Here is a 22,842-nt window from a genome sequence, read left to right as displayed (position 1 = left end):
GGATCAGTGGAAGTTCCTGTGTAAAGTATATGTAATTCTACCCCCCATACCCCCACCTTGTTCTGTGGTATGCTGTCGTGCCTTTTGTAATATGCAGTAGAATAAATAAGAGAGAAAGAAGGCAATGGTCCCACAAATGTCACTAGTGTACCTTTTAGGAACATTATGTACTCTCTTTGCCATCTCCAGGATGCAAACCAAGCCGTGCATTTTTAAACTATTGTTAAGATCAAGGATGTGGTTATGAGAAGACTTACAATTTATAGGATACTTAAGCATTAAGGATTGAGGCACAGAACATTTCCTGGGGATTAACGACTGACTGGGTGAGCCTCAGGCCATTAACCCTTGCCTGCCATTAATCTTCAGGAAATGCCCTGCAGTGAGGTCGTTATTGCTGTTATATGCTGAAACACAAAAATAATAATAAGAAAGGTCCGTGGATTATTTATTTATATTTTACATAACAGAATTCTGTTGGGACTGCAGGAAATGAACACCTTTCTGTTTAGCTGGTCGTACTGCTGGAATTAATGCAGTTCCTGCATCTCACTCTTTTGTGGAAGATTATTGTCAGATTGCAGGAGTGTAAGTGGGGCAGGATTTGGCCCACTGCTTGTATTGCAGTGTTTAATACAATGAATAAGCCCTGCTTCTCTGATATAACTGCTGGCACAATTTAGCCCTATATAAAAACCAGCTCAAAATGCTTGTTTTACAGCAAAGCAATTTATTCACAGTTCTAAGCATCTCACAGCCTTTTTTTAACTCGTTGAATAATCCTTTTAGGTTGCCCATAAAGCAGGTGAAATGCTTCTGCTGCAGTCCTAAGGCAGAACACAGGCTGCATAAATAGCATCTAAATTACTAGGAATACAAAATACACATACAGTAATACATACCTACAAAGGCAAATTCATACTGACAGGACTGCAGTGTGTGCTTATCAGCAGCAAAACATCTCGGGGAAAAAAAAAAGTGGCTTTATATTGAAATTTTGTATATATTTCTCTCTATATAAACACTTAAATACTATTTTTTGCATGTTCTAAAGCCCAGATGCAGGCTCCTTTTTAATGAGCCTGCCTGCTTAAACATTTATTAGCTTAGAGATGTATAGTTTTCATAAAGCTGGCTGATTCTTTTTGCAGAATATCTTTGCAAAAAAAAAAAAAGCTTTTTTTTTTTTTTTTTTTTTTTTTTTTTGTGTACATGGCCTCAGTCCTTGCAACCTCCTAGAGAGTCTGTCAAGGCACAACTTAAAAGCTCGTTCAGGCGACCATGACCCCCTGCTAGCAGATTGTCTGCCTAAAAGGTAAGGGAAAGCTAAAAAAGAAGTAGAAACTTAAAAGTAGCTTCTCAAAGGCTGCATAGATCTTTTTTTTTTTGTTAAACCTAAAGTGTTTAAAAGCTTTAATATTGATGGCCTGTCAACTTTGTCCTGATTCTTTGGCTTTCAGTTAAAAGGTTTTTGTTGTTGTAGCTTATGCAGTTGCTCTGTTGCTATGGAAACGTGACATCAAAATGACGTTTCTCTGTTTAAAAGCTTTTAACTAAATTCCTGCCTGTCAGATGTAGGCCCCATTTTGTGCACTCAAGCTTCAAGCTGTTGCAAAAAGGTTTCATATGTTCTGTTGTCATTCAAATTCTTTATCCACATATGCATGTCTTGCACTACAAAAAACCTAAACTAAAAACTCAATCTATATTAAGTGTCCTCTTTTAAAACCCTTTTAGGTCAGTCAGCAATGGCTGCAGCAGAAATTCCCAGTTACATTGTCTCTTCTCAGACTGAGAAACACAGGAGGGCCAGAAACTGGACTGATGCAGAAATGAGAGGTTTAATGCTGGTTTGGGAAGAATTTTTTGATGAGCTGAAACAAACTAAAAGGAATGCCAAAGTTTATGAGAAAATGGCTAACAAACTCTTTGAAATGACTGGAGAAATTCGCCACGGAGAGGAAATAAAGATAAAAATTACAAATATGACATTCCAGTACAGGTAAGCTTCAGTTAATTCTTTTTATTTTAAGAGATTTTAGCAGGGACGGCGCAGTGATTTTTGCCTTTCAGAAAGAAGTCTCCTAGAGGAAATCTGTCGATAAAAGATTAAAGATTGTTCATATCGCTTTTAAAATTCTCTCTTGCCAATGCTGTTACGTCATTGTTAATTTGTTCCCCCGATTTCATGTCAAACTCTGGGACAACTTTGTTTCTTTAAAATTAGCTGGCATTGTTATGATGCAGAGGGATGGAAATGTATTTAATGGGGAAAAGAGATTTTTTTTTTTTTTTTTGCTCTTTGCTGAGGGGACTGATTGTGTTAGCTTGGCAGCCAATTCCTTGCAGTGAAACTCCTGCAGTTTCAAGTGGCCACCGAGGATCGGGATTGCAAGGCAAAGTTAAAAAAAAAAAAAAAAAGAAAGAAAACTAGAGCAGAATAATGTTTGGGGGGGGGCTGATGCTCCTCGATTTTGGTCTCGTGAGTTGAAGGGTTACACTTCACGGGGCCAAGAAAAATTGAATGTCTTATTACTGAGTGACACACTTTGCTATAATTACAAGCAGCAGCAGTGAGAGAACTATTATATCTGCAGAGAGAATCAATGTGCACCGTCAATGCTGCTCCAAAGGAGCCGGGGGGAGGGCGGAGGTGTCTATGAGGGGATGATAAAGAACAGGCAAGCAGTCAGGAGGGGAAGTTGGCTCCAGAAAATGTGAGGCATTTGTGGATTTGTTGTTCGCAGGGAGAAAAATAATTAGAACTTAACAGAAATATTTCCATTTTCTTTTTTCCTTTCCTTTTCTTTTTTTTTTTTTTTTTTTTTTTAAATTCTTATCTCTACGAAGCACAAACTGCCTCATACTGGAAATCCTGAGTGGTGATTTGAGCTAGGTGCTTGTAATGCAAGAAAATCAAATATGTGACTCTTTTATTTAATCTCTCCTCAAAGCTCATATTAATAATAAAAAAGGTTATTACAGCAGGCAACCATGTTAAAACTGCTCGCTTTTCTGTAAGGCACCCTTACTGTATTTAATGCAGAGACTGCTCATCAAATAGAAAACTAGGGAAAATCCTGTAAACCCCTTAACTTTGAATGCCCTTCTACATTTCTACGATCCACAAGCAGAATGTTTAACATCATCTGCCATAATATTAAACCCGATGTTTTGTGGCAAATGCTAACATCTCCAAAATGTTTTACCAACCCTGCTGTAATCCCTACAGTTTTCTTCACCCAGACCTTACATGAGGAAGCTGGAAGTGAGAAAAATTTGTGTCCAGCATCAGCCAGCAATTGGCACTCGGATGCAGATTTAGGAGCTGGGAGTTGCTGGCTACCAGGCTTTTGCTTAGTCTGCTAAATCTGCAGTCCTCCCTGCTGGGAATTGCATCTCGCGGCGCTGAGATTTTACAGGTGTCTGTAGCAGCAACACTGCACGATAGTTAAGTGCTGTAATTGCCAAGTGGAATAGGTTATTTCTGTCAGCCTTTGTTCTAAATTTACAGTGTTGTCATCAATCAGAGAGTCTCATTTTTTTCCCTAATTAATGTTTTTACTTTAAAGTTGCGCTGGGGGAAGGGAAGAAATAAAATCACTCGCATACATGCACTGTGTGAGAAACTGCACTTTTAAGAAATATCCTTCTATTTCTGTGAACTTCTATGATTGCTTCTGTTGCATGCTGTCAATCTGTTTTTCTATTTTGCAGTGCATGGCAGCTCCCTGCTTATTGATTGAGATGCTAATTTAGGAGAGTTAAAAACTGCCTTGTGCTGTCACAGAGCTGTTTCATTTTGTGCTCTGGAATATAAAATGCATCTTATTGTTTGTTCACACGCCTGTGTGCTTTGCTGTCGAGGTAAGGTGGGATGGAGGACAGGGACAAGCAGAAGCTGTTACAATTTCTAGCTTTGGGTGTTGTGTGAGAAAAGGGAAGGCTGTGGTGAAACTGTAAATGATGTGAGTGGCCACCGACTGCTGCCTTTGCTGTGAGGCAGCCGAGTTTTAATCTACGTTTGGGTGCCTGCAGGACACTGGAGAAAGATGCTTTACATCACTATATGCCTGAGCATCATTGCTGCACTGTGGCACAAACTGGAAAAGAAAATTCTGAAAGTGGGAAAGTGCTCTATTTTGAGATAATACTTTGTAATCAGATAATATTATTTAGCTATGTGTCACAATTTCATAAAGGAACATAAAACCCCTGTCCTACAAATTACTACACATACATATATGGATGAATACATATTATGTGTATATTTTCCATAAAAAGAAAAAGCAGTACTTGAATACTTCTACCAGTCTTTCTGACAAAGTTCAGTTTTAAAAGTGCTGTCACTGGCATGTCTTAGCCTGGGACATCTGTTGAAACAGATATTGATGATCTGAAACACATAAGGTTCTGAAATAGAAAGCAGTGAACATGTTTATAACAGTGCTCTCCAATTGGAGGATCCCATGGCATTCTAAGAGGCAGTTCAGTAAATACTGTTTTCTTTATTCTGCTGAGTGCAAGTCATTCATTATGAGTAGAAGGTGTCCAAGTCAGACAAACACATGTGTAAGTAGGGAAGGAGTGGCCCTTGGCCAATAATTATTGCAGTTGCTGCAGCAAGTGCAGCCTCCATGGGGCTGTACAGAGGCAGGGGGCTCAGAAGGGGCTCCCACCCCAGGTATTCACCCTGGTTCTGGGCGTGTCTGGATCCCATGTGGGATCTTGTGCTGCCAGGTAAAGTTACTTCAGGTGTAGCTCAGTGTGCATGAGCATCTCTCACATAAGCAATTTTAGGGTGATCATATTTCATTCCTCCACATCTGAGGTGAAAACATTATTCAGGTATTAAAGTGCCAAACAGAAATCTATTTTATCTCATTATTTCCTCCTTGAATCCTTGTGTTTATTTCTCGCTGCCCTATATTTCAGCAAGGTGACAAGAGAATGAGAAGATGTTTAGAGAACAGTTAGACTGAGATATGGAAAACTTTATTAAGAGAAGTGGAAAAGTTTGTGAATGCTAAAGGATTTTTAGAGGTGTATAAAAATATGCACTATTTTTCAGAATGTAAAGCAGATATTTTATTTGCCATAATACAAGAAGTTTTTTATATGAATTGCAAGGCAAGAAATGTAAAACTAGTTAAAGTCATATAAATCTGTACTGCACTACATAATAAGCATGTGGAACTCATTGCCACTGAAAATCATTGACACCAAGAGAGCAGCAGGTTGTTTTAGTATTATTATTATTTTTACTAAAGATTAGATTTATTAAATAAAAAAACAGATGTTGTTTGTCTTCCAATTAGGTAGAGTTATGAAAGACAGCAGGTTTCAGGATATTACTGGCTATTGATGGAAAAACAATCATGTGTTTTTATGGCTGAATGTGCCCTCAAAACCTGTCTGTCAAATTCTTGAAGTATTCAGCACTGACCTTTGTGAGAAGAGAGTGAGACGATGGACTGATCTGGCAGTGGTTCCTGTATTCCTCTGCATTATTGCAGTCCAAGTGCATTTGGAGGAAACTAATCAGGGAAAAATATACCCTGACCTGAAGTAATTCTTGTTGGAGTCTCAGTATATTAAGAGACCATTTCATCCACCGTGGAAATTGACTGGGTGGAAAATTCTGCACAGCACCATAGGTGGAAGGAAAATTCTTTCTGCACCTGTATTTGAGTAAAGTTCTGCTTTTAGGGATTGCTGTAAAATCTGAAATAATCTGCTGTGGATAAATCAGCCACCAGGTTTTTAATGTTCCACTTCAAAGATACCTGTGTGGTGAGCTGCATGAACTTCCCCATTTATCCATCCTGGAAGAAGGAAGGGCTGAGGCGAGCTTCCTGGAATTCTGAGTTAAGATTTCAGATGTGCTGTCATCAAAAGTTTTCCTGAGATTAGCATTCCAGCTCTTGAGGTTTAGCATCCCTTAGAGTATGTGCCCAGTTCTTTGTGTTGTGCAGCCTGCTCAGGGCTATCAGCTCGAGTGAAACTGTAATTATTCCTTTTCAGAAAAGCCCTGTCCTGTCACTGCTGATGCGCTGATCTCGCTGTGTCACAGAGCTCGGTGACTGCTGCTGTAACATTGCCACTGACACAACACACACTGCCTTATAAAAAGGGTTTGCACAGCTTGCACAGTGGCCCACAGTTTTGACTGATTCCTTCTGATGTTTAAAAATAAGAACTGTGTGAATGCAAATTTATTATTTTCAAAAACATCACCCTCCCCAAAGCCTAGAAAACAGGATGCAGCTGTTGCGCTTTGATTTGAATCACAGTCAATTAATGTTAATGATTGGTAAATTTGAATCAGTCTCATGATTTGAATGAAAGAGTAGTCTAATTTTTTATTTTCATGTGTACATGATAGCAATTAAACATTTTTGCTTGTGTAATCCGTTGCTATACTCTTTGACATTATGTAACTGGAAAATTTGACCTCTGTTACAGCAAATGATAAAACATGAGTGCAGCCCAATTACTGCAAAAAGTTGAATTTGAGTATTTTCCTATCTTTCTCTTTAATTTCAATAATTTATAGCAGATGAACAACTCAGTATTGTACTTTCATCATCTTTCTTTTCCTCACCATTGATTGGTTCATAAACAGTTGCTATTTATTATTTATTTTGAAAGCTTTTCCTAGAAACCCCAGGAGATGGATCTTGTATCCATTCCTTAAGGCAAGTAGTAGTATCAAATGCTGCAATAATAATAAAAAAAAGGCAATGCTGCTTTGAGAAAAGTCCAAAAAATTGAAGCAAGCTATAGATTGCTTGCTTTTTGCTGACTAAATAATGATGATTTAAAAGAAAAACTCTTTAGAACATAATATTGTGATAGTTTTATTTTAGAAGGTGGATTAATAGGCACAGAGAATGAAGTCTGAAAAAAGGTCAATGGCAGCACAAATGACTCAACAGTTGTCTCAGTCTATTCAGTGGAGCATTTTGGCAGTGGGATCTCAAAGTCCATTAATTTATTCACTTCTCTGGAATAAGACAAGAAATCACCTTTCAAATTAACTCGGTTGGCAGGCTTTGGGTATTTGTCCACTGGAAATCTGACTTTGATCCCTGAGTTTTTGGAGAGAGTTGCCTCTGCTCTCAGCTGGATTTTAATAGAGCCTCATGAAACAGCAACAAGTCTAGATAAACTCAGTGTGAATTTATTGTGCAAGCTCTGCTGACTTTCTTGCTTACCTCTGTTTCTTACCTCATTTTTCCTGCCGGGCTTGCTCGCTCAGCAGTGATGTGCCCAATTTCAAAGTGTTAATGTATCTCATCTTGCTCTCTCCTTTCTGGACTATTGCATTCCAGCCTTCGTATTGTCCTGTTTCTTTTAACATCCTCATGTTTCGTTAAAACAAACAAAACTCCAACTCTGTCTCTTGGAAGCAACTAAAATTGCTGTGAGGAGTTACACTAATGACTGAGGGCAGTAAATTCAACTCTGCTTTAGACTCCAGTTTCTCCAGAGTTACATTTACCTCAATGCAGGCAAAAGCTCTCAGCTGTCCCACGAGGTTTTCTGGACTTCTGGCAGTTGTAGAAAAAAATATTTAAAAGTCAGTAAATCCTGGAACTTGATATTAGTATGATGAAGGTAGCTATTTGCTGTGTTTTTACCAGAAAGCTGAGCCATCAACACTATTGCAGGGAATGTTCTCCCTATTTACCTCCACCTGCAGCATTTCTACTTCTCTTCCAAAGGACTGACACTCCCTTTCCCCTTATCTTCTCATCTCTCCCCCTGTTTCATCCTTTTTTTCTGTGTGTTTGAGCCAGACTCCATACAGGTAGATGGTTGCTGCTAGTGCTGCTTTTAAGTTAACACAGTTCTCTTGTCTGCCTTCTGGTAGTGATCCCTTTTATTCAGCTCAGAGCTATGGTAAGCAGTCAGAAGCAGAATTAGTATTCATTCAATGCATTGAAAGCCAGATAAATACCTGCATTTATATAACTGCAACTCTACTGCTCTGTGAGCACACAGTAACAGCTCTTCCTTCAAAATTGTCATAGTTCTGTAAAAAAAGGGGGGTTCTGGTACAGAGCTGAGCTCAAACAACAAAAAGGTACTGACCTACTCAGGCAAATATCTACTCCTGGAAACTTTCCATTGAATCATAGAATGGCTCAGGTTGGAAGAGACCTTTACAGATAATCTCTTTCCACCTCCCTCCCATGGGCAGGGACACCTTCCCTAAGCCAGACTGGTCGAAGCCCTATCCAAACTGGCCTTGAGCACTGCCAGGATGCAGCACCCACAGCTTCCATCACAGGGCTCACCACTCTTATTAAAAATGTCTTCTCTGTATCTAGTCTGAATCTACACTAAGGTATTCCCAGAGCCTTTTCTTCTCCAGGCTGACCAGCCCTGACTCTCTCAGCCTGTCTCTGTGGCAGAGCTGCTCCAGCCCTCTCAGTGCTTTTGTAGCCATCTAGGTGGGGTCTCAGGAGAGCAGAGGGGCAGAATCCTCTCCCTCAACCTGCTGGCCTTGCTGCTTTTGCTGCAGCCCAGGAGAATGGTTGGCTCTGTGGGCAACCAGCACATTGCCTCTCATTGACCAGCACCCCAACTTCTTCCCTGTAGGACTGCCCTTAATGTCATCATCCCCCAGAGTTGCCCCAAAAATCACCACAGGGGTGGGTGATTTAATGACAGCAGATGAAAGCAATGAGCCTGGGGATACTTGGTATCTTTATTTCAGCCTTTACTGTCCAGATGTCTCAGTTGGGTGTGCTTGCAGCAGAGTTATGAGAAATACCAGCAGTAGAAAAGAACTGAATTAGGAGTCATCTCTGAAAGTTTGTGCAGATTGAGGGAGGTCTCTAGGGACCAGAAAAAGGCTGTTGAATCTTCAGGAAGGCAGGAATAGGAATTAAGAGTTTTTCCCTTCAGCTCCCTAGAAGATCATTGAGCAAGAAGTTTTGGAGAAATTTCCAGTCATGTAACGGAGAAGGTGATGACTGGGAATAGCCAAAATGGATTTACCAGCACCATATTACATCTGACTGATCTGCTTGCTTTCTTTTTTAAAAGACTAAATCTGTGGATGAGGGTAGAGCCTTTAAAAAATTATCTATCTATCTATCTATCTATCTATCTATCTATCTATCTATCTATCTGTCTATCTATCTATCTATCTATCTATCTATCTATCTATCTATCTATCTATCTATAGCTATTACTGACAGTATTTAGTATTGACAGTACAAACCCTTTTGACAGTCTCCAAGAACATCCTTGTATCCAAGCTGGGATGTTATACTTCAGATGGAAGGACTACCAGCTGGGTAGAAAAGTCTCTGTATCTCTGGGCACAGAACAGTTGTTAATGGTTTGTACTCTGCCTAGAGGTTCTTTCCCAGTGAGGACTGCAGGTGTTTTGTACTGGGACATGCCCTGTTTAATATCAACAATCCAAAGCTGGAGTGCATGTTCACTGTTTTGCAGATGATCCAAGCTGGGGGCTGCAGTCTGCACGTGTGAGGGCAGGACTCCACTCACAGGGACCTAGACAGGCTCAGAAATGGGCTGAGGGGACCCCACCAAATCCAACAAGGACAAACACAACGTCCTCCTCCTGGGATGGCCTGGCTGGCAGCAGCTCTGCTGCTGGGGACTTGGGGCTCCTGGCTGACTTTAGGCTGAATATGAGTTCCCAGAGCAGCCAGCAGAGTTCCAGCTCTTACCTTACCCTGCCCTTTTGGACACAATGATTTGCAGTTCTAGGCTCAAACCGTGTCCCATGAGGTCTGAATGCAGCTGCTGGGCTTGGCAGTGCCCTGGCTGAGGTGGGGTCACTCCTGGCTTTTGCCATCTCACCTGTGGGGATGACTGACCACAGAGAATGCACTGCATAATTGCAATTCAATTTTAAACCCCAAAGCTTGAACACATTGGGGGTTTCAACACAGGCAGACAAATGTGGCATGTAGGTTTGGCTCCTAGTTTATAGTGGCATAATTGATATGTTTTTCATGCAAATAGCCTCAACAATTGAACTAAAAATAATCAATATTAATTGATGGTTGTTGTCAGGCCTGTGTTTAGCTATTTTCTGTCTGTGCTGGATGGATATGCAAGTATTTGTAGGCTGTGCTTAATATTCTCTGACTATGAAATTGCAGCAGTAGGTTGTGAAATATGTATGAAATTAAAATTTTGAATGCATAGAGGGCATAAAAATATGGATGGCTGTGAGGCTTTGCTTTGCAGGACTATGATGTGCATTTCTAAATAGCTGGAAAAGCTCATCAGACCTTGCAAGGACAAGGAAAAAAGAATCCTTAAATGGCTTTAAAATCTAAGCAAATCTTACTGCCTTCTTTTCTCACTAGTGGATTTCCCCTTATTCTAGGCTGACAGTGGTTTAAAAGGAGGAACTTCAAGTTCTCACTTTTAAGTTTGGCACCATTTTTTTCATGTTTACATGTTATTTAATTCTACCCTTTGCAGGACTGGTGTGGGCAGGATGGATTGTGAGAAGGAAAAACCTGAAAGGCTTCAAGAAAAAAAGGGTGGGCCAGGTGTCCAGGAATAGTTTTAATCTCTTTTTTTTTTTTTTCCTAAAAATGCAAACCTCTAGCTTTGAGAATCAGATTTGGTTCAGCTTTTTGTTCATTTGAATGAAATCTGGTTTACGAAAATGGGACATTTTCATTGTTCTTGCCTTTCCTGTTGTGTTCCCTTTCTGATTTTGATTTAGAGTAACAAGATCTAAACTGGGAGAGGCAAATGAAAAGAAAGTTTGGGCTTTGGTTGGGCTCTGGAATTTCTTTGGGATGTATACTACAACTATATACCTCAGTTTTATATTTCTTAGTAAAAGAAAATAAAATAGCACTGGGTAACTACTGGGATAGCAACAAACTTGTCTGAGGATGGAATAATAAATTTCATAATAAGATACACGTGAAAGACAAGATCATGGTTAATAGTCCAGTGTAATGTAATCATAATGTTTTTGTGCATGTTGTTTCTAATGCATCATTAATTGTTTTAGTTGTGTTCTGTTTTTGTTTTGTTGCTTTTTTTTTTTTTTTTTTTTTTTAATAAATTAATGAAACTCTGTACTTTTGCCTACTCTGATCTTTATTCTGTAACAAATGAACAGATGTCTGTATCTCATGGTTGTTACAGGGATATTTACCAAGGCATTTCAGGGTTTTTAGGCAATATTAGAAAAAGCCACTTTTATTCATTACAGAAAATAAATATTCATTTTTCAAAGCATGGAAGTGCAGGGCTGCCCTCAGTTTAGTAAAGGCTGTAGTGTGTTGCCTAGTCCAGTTGTCAGGGATTGCTGTCAGTTTGGTTAGTTGGATATTCTTTAAGGGAAAGAAAATTATTCAACCACCAACACAGCCCTGTTTCCATTAGAAGTTATACTGTTCTTTATTTGTATTGAATTTCATTTGGGGTTTTCATGCAACTTTTTGTAACAGGTCAAACCTAGGAAAAGAACCTGAAAGGCTTCAATGAAAGTTAAAGAAGAAAAGTGCCTAATTTTATTCTCGTTAAAAGCATTCAGTTTGACTCCTAAATGTGACCAGAACAAATGTTTAGAGATAGATCTGTATGAAAAGTGCTTTTTGTAGGAAAACAAGCTTTAATGTTGTGTGCCTTTTCTTACAGGAAATTAAAATGCATGACTGACAGTGAAACTGTGGCACCTGACTGGCCTTACTACAAAACCATTGATAGGATCTTATCCAAAGTGACAGACCACAGTGATGTGAAAATGCACGAAAATCAGCAACCAGGTCCTTCTACATCACAGACAGAGGCCTCACAGTCTCCATCAGCTAAGTCTACACCTCTGTATTTGCCATATAACCAGTTTACATATGAAGGAAGGGAAGAATGCTTTGAAGATGAACATTCAGAGAGCTCATCAAGCTTGCTTTCTTACAAGCTGAGGTAGCATCTATTTTCCCCTCTTTTTAGTATTTTGCAGAATGAACTGAATTTGCTGTGTAGAGGGAACACCCTCACACATTTTTCTCTAACAGCTCTTGTATTTTTTTCTGTAAATCACAAATGAGTTCTGTTCCCCAATCTCAGCCACTTTGCTGAATTAGGGCATTTTCTTTATTCCTTTATGAAAGACTGGAAGGGAGTAGGAGAACTGGGCAAAAAGTTGTATATTATTGCCAAAACTCAGCATGCATGTCACGGCTCACATCAGGGAGAGTGTTCATAAAAGGAGTACAGGCATGTTCAAGGGAGTCCTGCAGTGCAATCAGAGATATAACATACTGCTTAGATGATTTTTTGGCTTGCTCTAGTTTTGCTCTTGATATGAGTATGAAATTTCTCTGGCTTCAGTTATTATTTAAATGGTGAAAAGATGCAAAATAAATGTTTCTGTGGACACTGAAAAGCTGCCTGTGCAGTTTGAAAGTACATTGTAACACTTTAAATGCAATTGAGAATGTAATTTTTTTCAAAGTAAATGCTAGTTTGAGATGCAAACATGTGATTCCTTTTTCTTTTTTTTTTTTTTCTTTTCTTTTTTTTTTTTTTTTTTTTGGATATGATTGGAGTTCCCTGGAAGGCAGCATTTTAACAAAAGGCAGGGTTGTACTCTTGATACAAATTTTAGACTTTAGGTCTCATTTTTCATCCAGAGTGGTGTGAAATAAGAGTTGATTACAGTTTTCTGGCAGGAAAAAAGTTGATCTTAGAGATCCTTATCATGAGTCTGTGAGGCTTTAACTGTAACAGTAAAATTACCTGTCAGTCATGCAACTGTAAAGATGTTAAGCTGGAAGAAGAACCAACTGAACAAGTCTGAATTATTGTTTCCAGACCCACTCTTGGATAAATAAAACTAAGGTAAATTCACTCAGTCATTCAAGCAAATAGCTGATTATTTTAAAAAACTTTTTCTTTTTTTGGCAATGAATATTTATTAGGGTGCATAACTTTTGAACTATAGCAACCTTTTTGTTCACAAGCAACAATTTTTTTTTTCATCCTAGTTTATTGTAAGTAGTTGATATTCCTGATACACAAACTCACTTTACTTTGGGATTTGTGAACTCCACAGTCACATTTCAGATGCAATAACTTTAGTCCCAATTGGATTTACAATAACATTATTTAATATTTAATTAGAAGGTCACATTTCCTCAAACATTGTGGAGTTTATTCACTTGACTGCTTGTTAACATCAGACTTTTTAAAAATGCTGGATGTTAAGTTTTTTTAGCTTAGGGACAACTCCAAGACAACACAGATTTTTGTACCATAAGAGAGAACAGAGGTCACCACACCAGGTTTCACTACAGAACATAGACAGCCCTCACAGAGATCAATTAATCAACCCCAAACCCACATTTGTTGTGCCCACAGTTTGCAGGTTGACCCCACTCTCATGTAGATTCTTTCATTTACAGCTAAAGTTGATTTAAATCAGTCACTACATCACAAGCTGTGGAAAATTCAGGTTATGATCCATTTTAGCCAGCTTCAGGTTCCCTGGTTTAATTTTTTTTTTTAACTTTGTCCAAGGAAATAACGTAACCTGTTCTAATAAAAAGTATCTTAACTTCACTTGGCTAAATTTAAAACTGCAGCCCATTTAAATCTAGCCTGTGGTGGCACAGGCTGGCTTTCAGTGGCTGCAAGTCTGGACAGGTGAACAGTGCTGCTGTTCCCTGCTGTACTGGGGGGCTCAGGAGGTCTGGGAGCTGGAGGAAGGGCAGGGCAGCTCTAGGGTGGTAGGACCTCCACAACTTTGGAATTCAGCCATGCTCTCACAGTCTCCACTGTGAAAGAATTTTGCACAATAGAACTTTGTGCATATCATTTAACAGCAAGGTAGTTGCACAGTCACAAGTTAAAATGCAGCTCCCCTGTTTTTAAAAAAAAGGAGTTGAGCAGTAGATACCACATGAGAGAGCAGTGTAATATTCAGGTGAGCATTGTGATTGGATTAAAAATTAGAAACCACTTGTGATAATGGGCCATGTGTCTGGAAAGAGAAAAGGTGTTATTCCAATAGTCACAGGGGGTTTGAAAAGCTTGTCCAGCTCTGACCTGTTTCATTTAGGCTGATGAATGAGAGCAGAGCAGGGAACCCTTTCCTGGCCAGAAGTAAATGCAGTGCTTGCTAATGATACCACATGGGTTAAAATCACTTAGAGCTGCCATGGTTAGACAAGGAAGTTAATTCTTTTAGAGTTACTAATGGAAAATTATGAACTGAGGAAGCAATTTTCAGCTTAAGCAATTAGTGCATCATCCTGTATTTGAAAAACACTTTGAAACAGCCAACAAGAGAGAAAAGAATTAGCATAAAAAATCTAGGACCATCTTGGCTATTTTATCAATGAACAGTAGACAATAGATCCAACAGATTCAAAAAAGGAACTAAGGACAATTCTGGGAATTGAAATCAAAATGGTTTAGGTCCTCAATTTCCCTATTTTTTCTACTTTATGACTATGCAAAACAATTACTTTGAAACACATTTTGAAAAATAAACACTCATGTCTATTTTTAAAATACAGATGTGTTTTGCAGCTGTATATTTTACAACTTACATTATGGGATTTTTTCTTCAGTAATAAAAATCCTGATGTTATGGCAACAATTGATGGGGAAAAATCTTTCAAACAGGAGTTCTTTCTAAATAACTTTTAAACTTCTGAAAACTTTCCCATTATTCCTTTAAACTCTCCAACACAGCTTTAGAGTGTCAGCTTTGTGTTTTCCACAGTATCTTTGAACATAGCAGGAGGCAACTTGGCTATATAAATTACAGCTTTAAAAAAAATTCAATTGAATGTTTAGCTTTCATGATAGTGAAAAATGTCAAGTTTTGTACTTCAATCACTATGTACATATTGTCAAGCTAAAAATAGTTGAAACTGGTGTTCTTTGCATTATGTTTGAAAAACTTTGAGTTTGGCACCTCTTACAAAACCCAATTTTTTCTGGATGTGATAATTCAATTAATGTGAGATAATACTAATTTTAATTTTTGTTTCAAGTGTGTAGATGAGGAAAACATTTGGAAACCCTTTAAAGGGTCACCTGCTGTTTGCTTAGTATTGTTCTGAGACTGCTCTAACACTGTTATACAGTACAAAACATCTGACAATAATAGATTTATTCTATTATGGTCATAAAATACAATGCAATATGGTGGAGTCTTATACTGCAGCTTAAACTTTTAAAATCCAGATTCCTGACACCACTATAAATGTCCTTTTATCTAATTGAAAACAGTGTTTTTTCACCCTGTGGATTAATTTATGGTCTTTGTTTTCATAGTTAAATAATGACAGAACATGATTATACAGGCTGTGAATGTAGTTCAGACTTCATGTGTTCTGCCATTTCTATTGTACTGAAAATGGGGATGAAAGAGTTACTTTCACAGGTTAAAAGACCATAATAAAACCACTGTGTTATTCTATTAGCTATTCCTGTTAGCTATTGTGTGAATTTGGTCATTCTGGTGTGGAGCACAGAAATGCTGTGGAGAGGGTTCTGTGCCATCCTTCCCTCAGCAGGGCACGTTGCACTCAGAGCCCCCTGTCTCTGCTGTCCTCCACTTCTTTGATTCTATGAAGTGCTTGACCCTGGGAAATACTAAATATTTGGTCTAGAACTGAAAAATTCAGAAGTTGGAGAATTCACTCTTCCCTTCTTTCTAGTGATAAGCAAAGACTTGTTTAAACCAGTTCCTCGTTTCTAATGTGAATTTAGTGAATGACACTTTCAGATGTTACTTCTACTTACCTACCACTCTTTTCAGTATATTGTAGAACTTTTCAGTATGTTTTGCTTTCTGACAAGGTGGTTGTGTGTTGTGTGCCATGATTGTACTGTCTTTGGTATTTTTAAATTTTTAAATATAGATTAAATAATTTGGTACAGAAGGTTTACACAAAAAGTAAGAATTGGTAACATGAATTAGCTAAGATATGGATTAAAAGAAGTTCATTAAAACTTGGTGATGATGCTAATTTGGGAAACAACATTTTTGGCAAAGACTTTACTATTTCTAAAATTATGCTACGGCTATTTAAATCTGAATGGGCATCATCTACAAAGAAGTTTGAGCTTTAGGCTATGTTCATTATGTAGTGCATCTTAACTTATTATGCAGACTTGTTATCCTAGCAAGGTGCTTTGCCCGGACTCCAAGCCATTTTTGTGGTTCTTTTCTGTGCTTTACTTCAAGGATGAGTCTCATTAATTCCTGAATGCATTTGAATGGTTGAATGAGCCTAGTTTATCAGATCCAGGTTGTCTCATCCTCAGTCCTTATGCTCTGAAGATCTTCATATAATCTCTTATATTAATATTGCTTATATCCAGACCATTGTTAATATTTTTAATAAAGATATAGATTATGGAAGTCTGTTTGGAATTTGTATGTAGCTAAAAAAAAACCCAAACCAGTGAGAAACAGCTTTTAGGTGTTAAAAGCCATAAATTCCAAGAACTGATGGTACTGGAGACCTGTTTGCCATGAAGCAGTCAGAAATGGGGAATTGTTGTTAGGGTTTTGTGAAGATAATACATTCTGATAAACAGAGAAATCTTTGTATTCAACTCCTGCTTCACTAATTATTCACACACATCCCTGAAACAAGCTGTATTGGATAAGTGTAAGCAATCAATCAAGGAACTTTTAATTGAACAATGAATTAAATTAGTATTAGGTAGGCAGACAGCAAATGCATTTGAGACTTGCCTAACATGTTGCCTGATTGTATCTGGAGGTTTTGCTTTGTTCCCCCTCATGTCCATTACACACAGTCATTTCTGCTCAGTTCCCTAGGTGAGATGGAACAATTTCTTTCCCTTGGTTTGCTTCTTTGGAACCCTGCCTGTCTGTTTTAGTGCTTAGCAGGGAAATATCTTTGTGAGGTTCTGTTTGGAATGCAGTCCCAGTGCCAGAGCTCTTCCACACTTTGTTCATGTGGTCAGAGGTATACCAAAACCAAGCTCTTGTAGGCACTGGAAGCCCAGCAGAAGAGTTCCAGCAGATTATATTCGAGGTGCTTTCTTCCCTAGACCCATGAGATTTTCCTCAAAATCTACCTTCAGAGATAGGCTTGGCAAAGAGGGAGGTGCCTCTTCAGCAGCTTGTGGATGCTGTCAGGATCTGCTGCACCCTTGTTGTCACAGAGGTGTTGGCTGGACAGGAATGCAGCATGGAGAAAGGGCAACAGGAACTGATTGATGCTACAGCAACTGTCAGTTGCTGCTTATCTTGTGCCTGTACATTGGCAAAGTAGACATTTCCTAGCTGGAGCTGTTTGGGGATACTGATGCTGCTTGGGTTATGTGATGCTGAACCCAAATTCCTCTCCCTGCTTCCCTCTTGAATTTGTTATAAAAAACTATTGACAGAGAGGGGTTTCTGACATGCTGCCCAGGACACCTAGAACTTTCCAAGAAGGATGGTTCAGTATCTGAGGAAGCACTTCAGTATTCAAATAACTTATCACTGGATGGGCATCACTGGACATTGTTTCATCTTGCAAGTGCTCTTTGTTCGTAAATTAGATTCTTTAGAGACTTCTTTTGTAAAGCCCTTCTCAAGAGCTCCCTGTCAGTAGCTATTCTGCAAGAGGAGATCACAAGTGCCAATTCCTTACTATGAACTTGTGAGTGACCACAGAACCTTTTTCAGTCAGTGGAGAGGAAAGGAGATTGGGAGCATCACCAAAGCTAGGGCTTTCTGAAAAATTCTGAAATAAGTATTTCTTTATTTCTTTTCAATGAAGGCTAATTACCATGTTGTGTTTGTTATTGTAAACAAATGTAGAGAGTACTTGGGAGACTTGAAGAATCCTCGTGTCATTTCTTTTGGGAGCACTTCTCTATGCCGAAACACAGTTCTGAGCTAGCACTCTTCAGTGAGTACTTCTTTTGTTATTAGCAGACTGCAGATACTGCTGACAGACTAAAAATTTGCTGCTCTTTTCTCTCTGGAGTTGTGCAAGACACTTACTATCTTGGATGTTTGGTTTCATGTCTTACAGTTCTTTGATGGATTTAACTGAAAGGTAAAATCCTCTACAGACTCTAGGAAAACACTTCAAAGATTCTTTTCTCTTAAAATTAAGGCTTATTTTAGATCTTTCAATATAAATCGCTCCATCTCGGCTTTTTTATATTTGTTTATTGATTTGTTCTTTTTGTTAGTTTGGTTTTTTTGGTTTTTTTTGTCTCAGTTGAAATTAAAACCCAAGTGGTGGCTACTGTTACTGAGAAAGACACACAATACTCAGTGCATCTCAGTCCCATTGACAAGCCTCAGATTTCCTTTCTCATTCCTTATTAAGGATCACTCTTACCAGTGTTGACATTGACAACACACAAGCCCTCTTGTGGAGTGAGTTCGTACTGGTTTCAAGACAAGAGGTCTTACCACAGCTACTTTTAACACTGTAGGGGAAAGACAATAGAGATCCATCAAGTTTCCAACATTGAAATCCTGTGTGAAGAAAAGTTTAAATTCAAAAGGTGACTTTGGCTAAAAAAATATCACCATTTCAGAAAGTTTCTTGCTCTGCCTACCAGAAAGCATGCACTCTCTGTGAATGTGACTGCAGTGATGGGAACCTTGGAGTAACAAGGAAACAAATTCAGTATTGTCCTTAGACTGCCGTAGATATTTTCCACTTGCTTGGCCTCTTTGAAAACCACATTTGAAGTAATTCTGGCTGTTACAGTTAGGGGAGACAAACAGAATTTAGTGTTAGCCAAGACCCATTCTCACAAGGTTGTGAGACTGTGGTAATTTCAGTGATCAGCAGTGAGCTTGACCCACAGTTTGAGCAGACCCACAGTTTGAGCACAGCAGCAGTATTTATTTTATTCACATTTATGTGATGCCCCAAATGTGCTATATAGAACCTGCAAAGCTGAGTTTATTGTATACCTTCCAAAGAAGATAGTATCTCACCTTTCTTGGGTCACTGCACTCTTAAATGTCAAGGGGCTTGTGTCTTTTTCTTATATTTGCATTAAGCTTTTCAGGTGCTAAGGATTGTTTATCTCTCCTGCTGACAGATCTGAATGTCACAGTTGCTGCTGCACAAAGCCTGTCAAGTAGGATGAGAACATGAATTAAATTATGATACAAATCTGCCACAGCTGAGTGACCTCACCCCCACTACCCTTCTTCACATTAATAAAAACACATTCCTCAAGAGTTCAAGTTATCCTTATTCAAGGATGTCTTAAAATCTGCAGCATGTTGACATGACAACTAGTCACAACTGTACTATCTCATTATTGCATTTCACCTAGAAGGGATACTGCTTTTGGCAGAACATGACTGAGATTGCTGTTTGTGTCAAGGGACTTCAAGACACATCATCAGATATCTTTGATGTTGGGGACTCCAGTCTGGAGTTACAAAAAGTGTAAATGAAGACATGGTCTCTCACTTTAAGTTAGGAAAGAAGTTATCTGGCTTTAACTGGAGGTTTCTCAGGTGCTTTCTACTTGCTTTTCTTCCTCTTCACATTTTAGCATGATTCCTTCTTAGGCTGCAGGTTGACACAGAACTGTGTGTGTGTTTTCTCACTTGTGGGCTGGTTTTGCCTGTTGCTCTGTCACCCCAAGTTAGAACAGCCGTGTGTCCTTTACACCTTGAGAGCACTGTCTTTATTGCCATGTTTATCTCTCTTCCAAAACAGAAACCCAGCATGACAAAGCATAGAGGAAATTCTTACAGTATTCCCCAAATTGCACATGGCAGCTCTGCATATTTCAGATGAGGATATCCATTGCCCTTCTCTGGACATGCTCCAGCCCCTCAATGTTTTTCTTGTCGTGAGGGGCCCAAAAATGGACACAGGGTTGGAGGTGTGGCCTCACCAGTGCCCAGCAAAGGGTGACAGTCACTGCCCTGGTCCTGCTGGCCACACTATTACTGATCCAGCCCAGGTGCCACTGGCCTTCTTGGCTACTTGAGCACACCTGGCTCATGTCAGCCACTCTCAACCAGCACCCCCAGGTATTTTTCTGTCTTTTATAATTTATAATGTTTTGTGGTGGAATATTAGAAAAAAGAGTGGTCAGTGCCACTGCTGTGTCTTGGCACAAGGGCAAATTCTGAGAATTGTATTCGGGAGTGGGGCCAGCCTTACTGATTAAATGCTTTAAAAACAAGTTGTAAGATACCACCACATGTAACCATGCAGCACTTTCTCTGGATTGGAATGGTTATTGCAGCTTTAAAATTGGAATTTCAATAGCCAGATCAGCCAAATGTCTCTTCCAGTACAGTGCAATAAATTAATAATAAATTCAATGTATAAGATATGTCAAGATTAAAAAAAACCAAACAAAAACCCTGGTATTCTATAGGGAAAATTCACTAAAAACAATGAGATGTTTTCCTTTCTTTCTTTTTTTTTTTTTTTTTTTTTTTTTTTTTTTAACAATCTGTAACACTAAGCACTAATACATTAAATACTTATGTTTTGGCACAAACTTGAGAGGGAATTTATTGGAGAACACAGGGGTTTAAAAATATGACTAGGTTGTAGCTTGGCCAAGAATATGCTATCGAATTTTTGGTTCTTTCTTTTTATAAATATGAGTTTAATGTGTAACAAATATTCACATTTCAGAGCTGAAGAAAGACCAGTTAAGAAAAGAAAAATGCAAAACTGCAGTTTCCAAAAGAAGAAGCTAAAATTAATGGAAGCCATGTTGGAAGAACAGAAGAAGTTGAGTAGAGCTATGGAAGAAACCTGCAGGGAAGTGCGCAGGATCCTGGATCAGCAGAACATCATTCAAGTTCAAAGCTTACAGTTACAGGAGAGAATGATGAATCTACTGGAGAAAATGATCTCCAAGTCTAATGTGTAGTTTCCTTTGTGAATGCCTCTGAGATTACTATTGCAATTATAGATAACCATTTATTGCACACCATATGTGTGTCTGTTGCCCTATTCCCAGGTTTTCCATGGAAATTAAAACCCTAGTATAATCCTAGTTCAGCAAAGAAAACATAATGCAGGGTGAGAGCTATCCAGTATAATAAAATTAGTGCAATATATGCCTAAGTTGAATTATTTTTATACAGAAAGGTTAAGGGATAAATAGCTCGGGGAACTGAAGTACTATTTATGCCTAAGTCAGGTATTGTTTTGCAACAGTGGTGTTGTATATTGCTTCACATCAAGGACTGCAGCTTAATCTGTTTTAGGAAAATGAAATACTGCATTTCTAAACATGGTTATTGCACCTTGACTTTGCTGGTGATTAAACCCTGTTTTGAAATATATGCCTGATTTTATAAGTGACCTATGGTTTTTGTGAAGAGCTAGTTGGGGCCATGAGATACATAATTTTAAACTTCATGCCTGATATGAATAGTACTCTAAGAGGGTAAAAATAATCTATTCAAATACATTTTTGATATAAAAAGAAACCCCCTCAACAACCTTACTATATACTGAATACTAAAATGTATAGAAGATACTTGAAGTTGCTTTTGATATTAAACGTTTAATTTTTTTTAATTATTAACTGGAATCTGTTGACTTAACCAACAACCAGCAATGAAAACTTTCATTTATTCTCTATCACAAAAGTATTGTACTGTGTGCATATACATATATATAATGTCTATCAAATGAAATAAAGGAAAAGAAGAAACTTACTGCTTATTGCTGGGCAGGTCGTATGCTCTGGGACACCAAAGGATACCGGGAATAAGCACAGCGAGAGGCTCCCGGTCGCTGATTGCAGGTAGGGATGCGCTGTGCCGATGCCCGGACGGACAGGGATGCACCACACGAGGGAGCCGCAGGCTCGGAGGATCGTGCCCGGGGAGCTGAGATGGAGCCCCAGCCCGCCTTTGGCTCCTCCATGGAGCCGGGCATTTAATCATCTTCCACTTACACAATTTGAAAATTGGCCGGCAGAATTCCCTATATGCCTTTCCCTTTTCTGTTCTCCTGAAAACCCACATATTTCTGCCTGTTTTACTGTATAGGCAAGAGCAAACTTTGGATTCCAGTATAGAAATTAAAGAATTAGTACAAGGAACTCAGGCCATCTTCCATTCTCACTGTCGAATAATGTCCTCCCTTGAAACTTTGTCTTTGAAGGTGTTTGCATTCTCCTATACAATTTAATGTGTTGTTGCCTAAAGGTGAGCTAAAATATTTTAAACCCCTAACACAACAAATTAATCTCTAATTATGCTTGCTGAACAGGATAAAGGTTATACTCACCAAGCAAATTAATAATATGTGGAAATATTTCTTAGAAGATCTTCCAGGTATGAAGATTAAGAATTATTAAACATCTAAATTTGGCCCATTCCTACAGCATTTAATGAATCATAACAGGATAAGGCAAATGTAATAGAAGACTGAACTTGGAGAAAATGGTGGCTCTGAAATATAGACAAAGTAACTGTCCCTCACCCCACCTTTACTACAGTGACTACATGATTGGAAAAATGCCAAGTTTCTTTTCTAATTCTGCAAAGATAGTTTTACACATTTCAAATGTAGATCTGTCACATATTCAGGTAGGCTACATGTTCAGTGCTTCCTGACACTTTAACTTGTTTACTGCAAGATATAATGAAATTCTCCCCTGACTCCACAGGAATTAATAGTATTTACTGTGACTATCTACTTGAATCATATAGCAATTAAATCCAATTAATGAGCAATAACAATGGCAGCACAGCTGAACCTTGTACTGTAGAGTAGGTAACCCTGCTCCTTCCATGTTATTACAGCTCCAGATCTGTAGGAACACAAGAATGGAGAAAACCTCATTCCTTGCCTGCTACCACAGGGAACCATGTCATAA

General features: G+C 38.6%; 1 protein-coding gene across 1 annotated transcript; it reads left to right on the top strand.

Moving 5' to 3' along the window:
* The first annotated feature begins 1,589 nt into the window (after positions 1–1,589).
* Positions 1,590–21,295, top strand: MSANTD1 (Myb/SANT DNA binding domain containing 1). The gene is made up of 3 exons (XM_056489878.1): positions 1,590–2,002; positions 11,656–11,940; positions 20,637–21,295. The coding sequence occupies exons 1-3, from the start codon at positions 1,749–1,751 to the stop codon at positions 20,875–20,877; spliced, it is 780 nt and encodes a 259-aa protein (XP_056345853.1). The 5' UTR covers positions 1,590–1,748; the 3' UTR covers positions 20,878–21,295.
* Positions 21,296–22,842: the final 1,547 nt, after the last annotated feature.

Source organism: Oenanthe melanoleuca, chromosome 4 (assembly GCF_029582105.1).
Source record: "Oenanthe melanoleuca isolate GR-GAL-2019-014 chromosome 4, OMel1.0, whole genome shotgun sequence".
NCBI lineage: Eukaryota > Metazoa > Chordata > Aves > Passeriformes > Muscicapidae > Oenanthe > Oenanthe melanoleuca.
The sequence above is the reverse complement of the archived record's forward strand: the minus strand, read 5'-3'. Positions and strand labels throughout refer to the sequence as shown.